The sequence below is a fragment of the Orbicella faveolata genome, unplaced genomic scaffold (assembly GCF_042242905.1).
Source record: "Orbicella faveolata isolate gen_17 unplaced genomic scaffold, um_ofav_v1 contig_48, whole genome shotgun sequence".
NCBI classification, from domain to species: Eukaryota; Metazoa; Cnidaria; class Anthozoa; order Scleractinia; family Merulinidae; genus Orbicella; species Orbicella faveolata.
The window spans coordinates 858,573-871,095 of NW_028301578.1; the positions used below are offsets into that span (position 1 = coordinate 858,573).

General features: G+C 38.7%; 1 protein-coding gene across 4 annotated transcripts in view; it reads right to left on the reverse strand.

The window, feature by feature from the left end:
* Nucleotides 1–10,673, reverse strand: part of LOC149095848 (proprotein convertase subtilisin/kexin type 4-like) — a 44,570-nt gene extending 33,897 nt beyond the window's left edge. The window contains exons 1-5 of one of the 4 annotated variants that reach the window (XM_089281692.1): nt 10,212–10,673; nt 8,119–8,229; nt 7,464–7,523; nt 6,759–6,884; nt 3,422–3,486 (exon numbers count right to left, since the gene is read on the reverse strand). In XM_089281692.1, the coding sequence (XP_089137818.1) occupies nt 3,422–3,486; nt 6,759–6,884; nt 7,464–7,523; nt 8,119–8,208 (341 nt within the window). In that variant the 5' untranslated portion in view covers nt 8,209–8,229; nt 10,212–10,673. The remainder of the gene's footprint in view (nt 1–3,421; nt 3,487–6,758; nt 6,885–7,463; nt 7,524–8,118; nt 8,230–10,211) is intronic. The other 3 variants (XM_089281696.1, XM_089281693.1, XM_089281695.1) reach the window with 3 other exon arrangements.
* Nucleotides 10,674–12,523: the final 1,850 nt, after the last annotated feature.

Consider the following 12,523-nt stretch of genomic DNA (forward strand, 5'->3'; position numbering starts at 1 on the left):
TTACTGCTCTCGTTTACGCAATGTGGTGTACATCCTGTTGAATCAAAACATTTTCTGCCCTAAGCAAAGTATTTGGTCCTTCGAGTCCAAATTTTCTTCAGCCAGTTGTGACGAAATATTTTACAATTGATTAAAATTTTGTTCGACCGTCCGATCAAAATGTCTGTCATCCGTCAACGCAAAATATCTTGTAAATAACCAACGGTTTGGCTCCCGCGCGATTTCTAAGGTTTTATGAGTGCCTGCCTGTAAAAATCAGACAAATTCTAAATTTCGCGGCAAGGGTCGAAAATTTGATTTCGCTCGTATTTTCATGGTAGATAGGCTAGGGCATGACAAAAACTAATGGATGGTTTTTTTTGGCAAAATATCCTTTTATTTCAAAGAAATATGCATATTACCAAATTTCGTTAAAATCGTCATTTGACGCACCATTTTATTACACAAGTTTGAGAGCCTCGCATGCAAAACCACATCATTCTTCCGTCTTTAAAACACTGAAATATTTTTGTGCAATGCTTAAATGTGTACTGGGTTGATTTTAGGGAATGTTGCGTTGTCTTTTTGGGTGCAAAATAATTAAATTTCGAAGACATGTATTTCATTCACTTAAAAGTACTTCGTGAATATAATTAATTTTCACCATGTGCGAAACCTTCAAATGGATCAAGCTTCTGGTGGTTGAATCGCAGAAGGATGGTCTACAGACTCCTGTAAAAATTTCTTTGGGCAAATGATTGTGAACGACGCGAGAGCTTTCCAAAGTACGTCAAAAATGCAAATATTTGACCATCAGTCGTCAAATTTCAATTTACGGGTTAGACGTATATTTTAGCATGCGCCACACGACTTGACCTATAATAAGTTGAAATAGACACAGAGCTGATAATTTCGAAATGTTCTAACCTTATTTGTTGGTAAAGGCAGGTCCAAAGCCGATTTGACGTGTTTCTAGTCGATCTCTCACCATTCGTCGCACATAAAGCAGAAGTTTGCTATTGTTTACACAAGGTTAACGTCCGATGTACATCGCCTACTGTCAACCTATTATTGGTCGAATACTATGAATCTGTGACCATCTTTCTGCCCTTATGAACATCACTGTATCTAAGTCTAAAACGGCTAAGTCATTTGGAGATAGTTGCTTGCTTTACGCTTCGCCAAAATATTGCGTTTGATCGATTGCTGACCATTGCTGATAAGCGTGTGCGCGCAACACAATCTTACAACCGTTATTTGTTCGTCACGCAATGCTGTCACGGCATATGCTGCACATTTTGATTATTTTTGTATAAGTGAAACAATTTAATCATTGTTCGTCTGTTTGTTCATATATATAATAATATGTGTACATTTATATAATCGTGTTCTATAGTGTACATGGCGTCGGTTCAAATCACGTTTGTTGTACGTTCTGACGTTTCAGACAACAGCTGATAAAGCTAGTGCCTGTACTCACTAGAATTTTAAGAAAATCACCATAAACAAATTATAGATCAATGAAGCAAGAACTAGCTGAAATAAAAATAGGAAATCACAACGTGTCTAATTCGTGAGAAAAACAGACTAAATTTAATTAGTAATTACGTGAGTAAATAGCCCTGGCCATGCCGTTTTATTTGGCGTATTTTGTTCGCCTAGTGGCGAGGCATTGGTATGTAACAGAAAATGGTGGACTGTTGTCAATACAGTCCAAAATTATCGTCAATAAAATATTGTAAATAAAACACCTATTGACCGGTTACCTCCGCGGCCACCATTTAGTCATTCCGATAAGGGTTTCATTATTGTCTTTACCCCTATTAAGCGGCCACCCAAAATTTAAGAACTTTGTTTTGGAAAGGGCGATGGCAGATAAGAGTCTGAAATTCAAGGTGCATGACGAGTGATAATTCAAACACACGTCTATCATGATTGTCTTGAATTGACTCCATGTTCACCAAGGAATTTATAGCCCGACAGTGAAAAATTAAATATTCAAGATACACCAACCTCTATTTAAGCGGCTAGCCCCATTAAGCGGTCACCACCCATTTCCCTGAGGGTAGCCCACTATATTACATGTAAGCCAAAAATAATTGCATAGCGCGAAAAGACCTAGGTATGAGTTTAGCGTTACAGTATTACGCAGGGCATGTAGGTAGCGGTGGTCGAGTAAAAGATAACAACAGGGGCAACGGTAAACTATTCATTCTTTTCATTTCTTAATTCAATCTCTTCCTACTGAACACGATTGTGTTCTCCCAGTGATTCCAAGCCTTACGGAGCCTTACTTATTAGGATAGAAATTGTCCTACCCCTACTCCCTAAAATGGGATGACAGCATTGCGTGACGAACAAGGAACCACTGCAAGCAAGGATTCAAGCCATCAAACCATGATGATCAAACGTAATAGTTTGGTGTAGTGCAAAGCAAGCAACTATCTACAAATGACTAGCCATTTTTGACTTAGATGCAGTGGTGATCATATGTGTCGAAAGAGGGTCACAGATTCATGGTATTCGACCGTTAAATAAGTTGCCAGATGGCGATGTACATCGGACGTTATGTAAACAAACGCAAACTTCTGCTTTATGAGCGAAGAATGAGAGATCGACTAGAAACACGTCAAATCGGCTTTGGACCTGCCTTTTACAGCAAATGAGGTTAGAACATTTCGAAATTATCAGCTGTGTGTCTATTTCAACTTAACATAGGTCAAGTCATGTGGCGCATGCTAAAATATACGTCTAACCCGTAAATTGAAATTTGACGACTGATGGTCAAATATTTGCATTTTTTGACGTACTTTGAAGAGCTCTCGCGTCGCTCGCAATCATTTGCCCAAAGAAATTTTTACAGGAGTCTGTAGACCATCCTTCTGCTATTCAACCACTAGAAGCTTGATCCATTTGAAGGTTTCGCACATGGTGAAAATTAATTATATTCACGAAGTACTTTTAAGTGAATGAAATACATGTCTTCGAAATTTAATTATTTTGCACCCAAAAAGACAACGCAACATTCCCTAAAATCAACCCAGTACACATTTAAGCATTGCACAAAAATATTTCAGTGTTTTAAAGACGGAAGAATGATGTGGTTTTGCATGCGAGACTCTCAAACTTGTGTAATAAAATGGTGCGTTAAATGACGATTTTAACGGAATTTGGTAATATGCATATTTCTTTGAAATAAAAGGATATTTTGCCAAAAAAACTATCCATTAGTTTTTGTCATGCCCTAGCCTATCTACCATGAAAATATGAGCGAAATCGAAGTTTCAACCATTGCCGAGTTATTTTCCATTTTTATGGACAGGGACTCTTATAATGCTTATCCCCAAATCAGGCATAAATGTTGTCTGTTGCTTAAATAGTTATTTCCACTCTACAAGGGTGCCACGCAACGTTTTCACTTTGTATCATGACGCTTACATACCTGTCAGGGTTTCGAGTACTGTAGATTTCCTGGTCACTCAAAAAGTCATAACTTGCAACTGAGTTCTATGCAAAGAAAAGTGGCATTAGTCCAATTGAATTTATCTCTAGGAAGAAATTGATCAATGTGGCCACACATTTGTTCACCCAAACACATGTGCTTGCAAAAATATTTAAAACATACTCTAGGTCTCGGGTGGAGGGCGCGCTGGTCTATAATGGTTAGCGCGCCTAACTTCGGATCTAGCGGTCCAGGTTCGAACCTTGTCCGGGAACATTGTGTTGTGCTTTAGGAAAAGGAGTTCGAATGGGTTGTCGGCGTATTTAATGCTGGAAAGTAACTCTGTGGTACGCTAGCATATTATCCAGCAGGGTCAATGGTATGGAAACCGGGATAAACTCCGGCCTTATGGACCACTCGGCAAGGCCTAGACCGTTTACTTTAGTCCTCAGACGCACAAGGTCATACCACGACTTATCTTGTCCCTAAGATGCTCCAAGTTTGTAAAAGTACTCAGAGAAATTTCTAAGAAAGTTGCTCAAAGGTTGCTCCGAAAAAAAAAGAAGGCATCATTGGCAGCAACTTCACAGTGTCTTTCTCTTTCCTAAAGATCAAGGGAATGAACTCAGATAAATGGAAAAAGGACGTCAAACGATGACCATATTTTCCAGCTTTTGAAAGGGGAATACTCACACAGTTGAAGGAGTAAGTGGAAACGCAAATAATAGCAATACGAGAATAAAAAAATAAATAAATGAGTAGATAAAAGAATAAGAGATATAAACTTGTGCACATGTGTTTTAACTGTTCTAAGGTAAGAACGTAAAACGTCAAACTTGTTAATTTAGTTGCAATCAATAGATAGATAGATGGATAGATAGATCGATAGATAAATAGATAGATTTAACAAATAGATTCCATGTTGCCGTGCGTCTGTTCAGCAATAGATCACTAATGACGTCAAAATGTGGTAAGAACAAATTAATGGCACACGAGTCGAGGGTCGAGTGTGTCACTGATGTTCTTACCACATTTTGACGTCTTCTGTGATCTATTACTGAACAGACGCACGGCAACATGGAGTCTATTTGTTTTACATAATAAAGAAACAAACTACTACAGATAAAGCTTTTTCTCCCGAATCTTTCACCATAACTCGAAAGTCGGCCTTTGCTCATTTAGGCGAACACGGAAAAAAGCCATTTGACGTGATCTATTGTCTATACAAAATGCAGCAATCTCATTGGTTGCTATACGTAGCAAAGAATTATGATTGGTTGAGGAAAATCACATTACTGTCAAACATGACTTGAAAGTTGCTTCTCGCGAAGTGAAAACTTACAGCGAAAGCAGAATTGAACTGCGAAATCTACAGCTCTTGATGAAATACTGGAAAGGTCAAGTCAGTTTTTGTCATCAGAGTAGCCCTGTGAGTCGAAAAGCTTGGATGTTGCCTTAAATATTGCAGGATTTTAAAAAATACTCTCGGAAAACTTGCGGTTGTGGCCAACACTGGGGGTTATTCGATTCGAGTTTTGAATGAAAGGAACGTTAGAGACGGTGGAAATTTGTGTCCTCTGTGGTTGGTGATTCTCAAATCAGTTTGATATAGTGTCGGAGACACCTTATAGCTGCGATACAGTTGGCAGTGAGCTGTAGTAGGCTATACTTTACTCGCTGCTGTGCCCTGAAACGGACTCCAACATTCTCGTCGGAAGGCAGGGTTATGTACTTATTTTAACTGATTTTAGAAGTGATGTTTTGATGTTTCATTCCTGGCATTAATCTGTGTCAACAATTATTTTGCGAATTATTTTGAGAAAAATTGAATTTTTTAAATAAGTTAATCTCATAAACATTTTGTTTATTGGTTTCGTTAAATTCGAGACAATCAATGGTTTCTTACTTAACTGAAAGTAATTTCAAGACCAATTTTAGTAATTTTGTGTTTAGTTTAGTCTTACTCGACTACGTTTCTCGCTTTCTTTAAAGTGAACCAATCCTTTTTAGAACCCGATTTTATGGCTTTCTTTTTCAGCGAGTCCCTATTAAACATTTCTTTCTTGATTTCCGAATTAAGCCAAGGCGCTGGCTTATTTCGTACTTTTATAACTCTCTTTGGAGCGTGTTTATTGAGGATATTCAGAAAGTGGCTTTTCCGAAAGTGCCCTGCCTCATTAATAATAACTGAGTGAGAATCAAATTGCAGCAAATGAGAATTCTATATGTCTGATAGAAATGCATTCGCGTTAAATTTCTTAAAATTTCGAGTTTCAACATATCTTGGACTGCGTCTTAGGATACTAATTTTGCGAATGGCAAAAATAAGATTATGATCGCTTATAGATAGAGAATACACACCAGAATGCACAATACACTCCGTACTGTTCGTAATGAAAAGGTCAATCAGAGTAGAGGTGCTACTTGTTACTCTAATAGGTTCACTTATCACCTGTGTCAATTGGTACCCTTCAATAATATTAATGAGTCGTGTTGTGTACGAATCCCTAGAGTCTTGTAGGAGATTACAATTTATATCGCCAGTTATGTAGATATCCGAGTAATCTAATTCACCCTTTTTAAAGGAGATTCACAAACACCAAAATGCTCGACTGGCGAATGAGATGATCGATCCAAAAGTACCAAAAATGCTTTGGAAATTGGTTTGTAAATTTCTAACGTTAATAATTGGATAAACAGACAGACAGACGGAGAGATAGATAGATAGATAGATAGATAGATAGATAGATAGATAGATAGATAGGTAGATAGATAGGAAGGTAGGTAGGTAGGTAAACCGTACCAGTGCATATAACACACTTTGTGCACGTGCCCTAAATCAAAATGTGTGCACGTGCCCTAAATCAAAATGTGTGCACGTGCCCTTAATTCACCGGTAATAAAAATTTTGGTGTTAATACTGGCGCAATAGAAGTTAACAAATATTGCAAATAATAAGAAATAAAATAAACACCTGTAAGGTCTCTTTGTCTAATGTTACTATTAAAATTGATAAAATTGTTCAGTGTCGTTTGCTGCCTATGAGATGGGTTCAGTTTTGACCAGAGATATGGGACCTAACACGGGGGGGGGGGGGGGGGGTACTCCCAGAAACATTGGGTGGGGTATGCGGCTCTCTTCCCAAAACCTTTGCTTATCTATGACTAGGATATGCGATATTCCCTACCCTATTTATGACCTGACCAAAAATTCGAAACCCTAATTATGGCCTGACCTTTAAATCAAAACCCTGTCTCTCTCATTTCTCACTTATGAAAATGTCTACGTATCCGGTTAAAAGGTTGCTGTCAAAACAAAATGAAAACTATAAACTTACGAAGTTTGGCAGCAAGTCAGGATGGTCTTTGTTGACGCCATCATCCACCACAGCCACGAGTACTCCTTCGCCCGTGTAACCTGCTTGCCATGCTGACTTTACATTCATTGAAACGGCAGTGTCGCCCTGTGATATAAACGGTCAGATTTGTAGTAAGGTAACCTGAAATTGATATTTCCCAAGCATGTTTGATTCTCCCACATTTAGAGTTTGAAGGTAACTGGTCTACGCCAAGAAACGAGAAGAAAAATTATAACATAGCTGTCCTACAAAACGGCACTGCTCGCTGCGTGAACTCAGAATGCCTGAGAAAAGCTAATTTGGCTTCGCGAGGGAAATCTCTTTCCGTTAGCAATGTGATAGGTAAATTGATTCCTGCTTTTAGCAGGTAGGGTTGTTTGAAGTAGCTTGAAATAGCGTCGGAAATCTAGAGTTCCTCTCGGCTGTGCGTCGAACAACACTTACGCTTCTTCCGTTCCTACTTTTCCTCCTTCACCATAACTAGATGGTGCACGCTAGTGCATAAAACAATAGCTAAACGGTTCTTAACCATGAACAAAATTTCCGTTTGGGAAAAATGTGTTACCTTGGAAGTTTCAATACAATACAACACAATGCAATGCAATGCAATACAATACAATGCTGTTTTATTATAAATGTATTTTAATGTAATAGGTCTGGACTTGATATGTAAACAGTGCTTACCAGATACCATGATTGCCACCTCATCCAACCTTCTTGTTGCCTTTCATTGTTGTCTCTTTTCTGATCATGGACAGACAGAGTTAATGATTTTAAACTTATTTTTCTCTATATGACAATAGTAATTTATTAACTAAAGAAAATGATACACGCTCTGGTTGGCTGAAAACCCTCCTTCAGTTTTCCTCACAGAGTAGGCGGGAAAGCGGCGTATCCTTATTTGTTAATTTACTTCATTTATTGAAACGTGAAGATATAGAATTCGGCAATCAGCTGGAGTGACAGTTCTAGGTGTAGGTAAAATTCTCATTTTACCCGGGGGCAACAGAATCCCACCAGCTATCCCTTGTGCAAAAACAGCATCAGCAACGCGCAAAGGTTTAAAAATCTGGGGGAAATAACTGCCGTCATAATTATCGTTATCTGTCAAGTTTAGGAGGTGGGCGACAATAATATTAAGAGCCAGTTTTCTTTCACTACAGGCGGACACTCCACTGATAACGATTTGAAATAATGCAAATGGTGCCGCATAAAAGATGAAACGAAATATTAACCCTAATTCGAACACACACTTAGTGACGTGCTAACGAACACCTGCGGGTCTACTAAAAAAGGCATTCGCATGGCGGCCCTTGTAGCATGCACTCAAAAAACTCACCCCTCTTTCTGTCAACTCCTGTCCACCAACGAGGTTTGGCACCAGCAGTGTGATGGTAACACAGAGATAAATAAAAGCCACCAATTTCATTATTAGATTCGTAACTAGAGCCTAAAGAGAAAACAAACAAACAAAAAAAAACAACAACAACAACAAAGAACAGCAGTAGTTAGATTATGCCGGCATGGTAACGAAAATGTGAATGAGTTAAATCACTATCAAAAGAAAGCTGGTCGAGGTTTGCGTTGGCATAAAAGGAGATTTGCTGTACACCTAACGGAATCAACGGTCCATAAAATTTCTTCAATAATTTGTCACAGAACTACACTCTTTATTGTTTATAAGAATTTTGCTTTTCCCACCGAGGCTGAGTGGTCTTATCTTTCAGCCGATTTTGGGGTGAAAATATTCTTGTGAATATTCATTGTTCTTATATTACGGCGTATGTAGTTTCTGTTTTCGGAGGTATTAAGTGTCTAGATGGTATCAAGTAATTTGAAGCCTGCCAGCCTGCAGGTATCAGAGCATCGAACATACGGCTAGTGCAGTTTTTGTTGCCTTTTGGCTACTTTTACCTTGTAGAGAAGGAAGGATCTCATATGGTTTAGTTAAAAACATATAATTGTATTGTATTTACAAATTTACAACACAAAAAAATTATTTTTTTCAAAATCTCAGCCTCGGGTTTATTCCTAAAATATTCTTAAAATTTCGCAAATTTCAGACTCGATATTCTTATGAAACATATTCTTATAAAAAAGAAAGAGCGTAAGTTGTTTCAGTGTCTCATTGGGCGAAGAGAATACGTTTTCACTATGACCATTAAAGTTGGATGCAGGGGTCGAGGCAAATAGGTCCGGCATGTTTGATTTTATCACTGATCTATCTTGCGTACCTAAAGCCGCAAGGTATCGTAACGGGGGATTCGAGAAGAGGTGGAATATATATTCGATAAGTTTGCTTTGTATGTAAGCTTACGTATGCCAAAACTTGTGCACAGTAACCCAGCGGGAAGCATGGGCTGGAGATGACAATTAGTAATATGTGAAAATCAGTGTGCGTTAACCCAGCTTGAACACTGAAAATAGATCAAGACGAAGAAATAGTTGCTCTTAGTGTTCTTTTGGCTAAGAAATGAACTCTGATTGATCGTTACTTCTTCAATATCGCGTGTTATTTAGGCCTCGCGCGCGAAGAGACTATGACGGCTTCAACTAATATGGCCTGGATGATTTGTTTAAGAAAGTAATATGAAGAAATGGGGCAATAATATTTCGCAATAACATAAAGTTTCGTCGAAGATGACCGTGGAAAAGCGATTGCGTGGCACTTGGTAAGTTCGGTATAAAATGAGATGTTACTCGAGCATTGGCCGAAAAGTGTCTTTATTCTCAGTCAGTGCGTTTTGCACCTAGTCTGAAGTTTGTAGCCGCTCTGCAGTCTGCATTTTGTACTGATCGGGAGGAAGATCACTGAGGCTGGTAAGGAAAATGCAGAACAAAAACAAAAAGCCAAATAAAGAAAGAAAGAAAGAAAGAAAGAAAAAATAAATAAATAAATAAATAAATAAATAAATAAATAAAACATATAGGACGGAAAATGAGAGCCCGCAATAGAGGGATGTCAAAACTTGGTCACGCGTCCAGGTGATGGGATGAGAAGCGGTAATTTGTTTGTGGTAAGGTAACGCCAATGGACTTAGACTTAATTTTTTGGTCCTCTTGCTTGACATACAAATTAGATATTACCTTCGGATTAAAAACTTAGTTCAGTGGCATCATGATTACCCCGTTCACAGACGATCTATTTCCAAGTTGAGAGGCTCATAGTCACCTTGATTTCCGGGTGTGAGAATTTCTCCCTGATTTTACGATATGCAAGCTTTTCGGTCTTTATTTAATGTACTCATAAGAGGATCAGGCCTGTGCTTAGTCCAGTAGACGAGTAAAGATTACGCGTTCACCTTCATAACCGTTAAGCGACGTAAATAGCAAATTTCTATCTTTATCAATCAAACGATTGTAATAGCGCTTTATAATGTCAGCTAAGATACCCTGGAATCAACAATTTATCATAAGTTAGTTTACATTTACCTTCACTGTTCCTTTCTTTTGATGCCAGGTGCTATTGGTTGAACTTAATTCTCAGCTAGCACTGAAAGAGTTTGTTGACTGCGAGACGTCTTATTCCAGTGAGGTCTTTCTGCAATTTCAAGATCTTCACTATAATTACCCTAATAAACAGGGTAATATTTCGCATTCAATGTGCATTAACCAGATCATTTCAGAATATATCATTTTGGAAGCCGCTGAAGGAAGTAGCTACTTATTGGCCGAAGTTGTGCGGAAACGAAGTTGGGTAAGATACTGATGTCAAAGCGGCGAAGGAAGAAAATTCACGAAACATATAACGAGAACGTGTCCAAACGGTTAAGGAAGTGGCTTGGCCAAGACACGTCCCACGCCGTAAACAATGTCGAGTGAAAACGATCTTAGTAAGTTATTGGTGATATCAAAGCGCTGAAGGAACTGAGAATGCGTGTCGACAGAGGCTATTTAAAGGTCGAGGAAGTAAGTTGCCGAAGCACGTAACAAAATAGATATTTTATCTAAAAGGTTAAAACGACTAAACTGCGCGTGTGTTAACATCTTTAGCTTATCGTTAACATCTGACGGTTTATCTTTAATTCCCTAGTAAATGTCTTAGAAGAGCTCCCTCTCCAAAGCACGTATCTCATCTTTGGACAAAAGGAAGAAAAATGTTTTTTTTTTCTTATTATCACTATTGCTAGTTTTCCCTTCCATGCCATTAATTACGAAAAAATCGAAACATTTCATTAAATCAAGTCAACAATCTGGGATGTGATTGATGATTTAAGTTTGTGTGGTTAAAAAAAATATATATATATGTCGAGCTTTGTTAGGAGACGACATGCCGGTGTCCTTCTGCGGGACGCCAACATGGTGGCCGTAATGTAATAGAAACATATGTCTTTGAGTTTTTTTTAATTGAAACGCAAAGTTATTACTCTAGAGCTGTGACACATAAATTAAAACTTCTTCTAGTGCAGGAGCTGCCCAGTTGGAAATAACTTAAGTGATAAATCATCTTTTGACAGCCATTTCGTGACGACATTTAACGTCACGCATTTCACAGATTTTGTTTAATGGATGGTCTCACGCAAATATAACCAATAAGTCAACACTTGTTACCCAGGCAGTGAGGGCTGGGTTAAATTTCAGCTCCGTTGTTTTTTTTCCTCGTTCAGTCACAAGTCGCCGTTTGGTCTCTATAGCGCATGCGTCACCACAGGCGGTCCAAGCTCACAATGCGAGGAGTTATTTTTTTTTTTAATCTTTATGCGAACGTTCAGCGCGCGAAACGTGACCCAGTTACCGCCGACATCTACTATTACATAACGAACGAGTTTGGTTACGCGAAACGTGACCTTCGCCTTGCAGCATATGGTGGTGTTGTGTTACAACGGTTTGAAGTTATAAAGGTTTGTATGGGGAAAAACGGTAATCGACATTATAGCTGAAATTTTGGTATTTTTACAATAAAAATGGCTTGCCTCAATGCCTTGTTGTCTTTTCTATTGTCATCTCACTTCTCAGCTCGATCCGAAGCCTTTTAAGCAAGTTATCGCTTTTTGGTTTTCCTCTACTCCATATGCTGCAAGGCGAAGGTCACGTTTCGCGTAACCAAACTCAGTCGTTATGTAATAGTAGATGTCGGCGGTAACTGGGTCACGTTTCGCGCGCTGAACGTTCGCATAAAGATTTAAAAAAAAAATAATAACCCCTCGCATTGTGAGCTTGGGTCCCTGTGGCGTCACCTGTGCATGCGTACAGCACATGGAATTTACAGAAGTTGTCGTCGTGAAGAGTTAGCACGGATTCCATGATTTCTAGGGCGATGAAATCATATACAAACGAACACACCGTTCGAGGTAGACCAACACTAAAGGACGCTACAGTATTACGCACGGTATGTAGGTAGCGGTGATCTAGTAAAAGATGACAACATGGGCAATGGTTAACTATTCGTTCTTTTCATTGCTTAATTTAATCTCTTCCTACACAACAAGATTGTTTGCGCCCTGTGGTTCCGAGCCTTACGGAGCCTTACGTATTAGTATAGAAATTGTCCTACCCCTACCCCCTAAAATAAGATGACAGCATTGTGTGACGAACAAACAAGGAACCGCTGCAAGCAAGGATTCAAACAGCAGTAGCAGATCAAACGATGATCAAACGTGATATTTTCGTGTAGCGCAAAGCAAGCAACTATCTACAAATCACTTAGCCGTTTTTGACTTAGATGCAGTGGTGATCATATGTGTCGAAAGAGGGTCATAGATTCATGGTATTCGACCATTAAATAAGTTGACAGTTGGCGATGT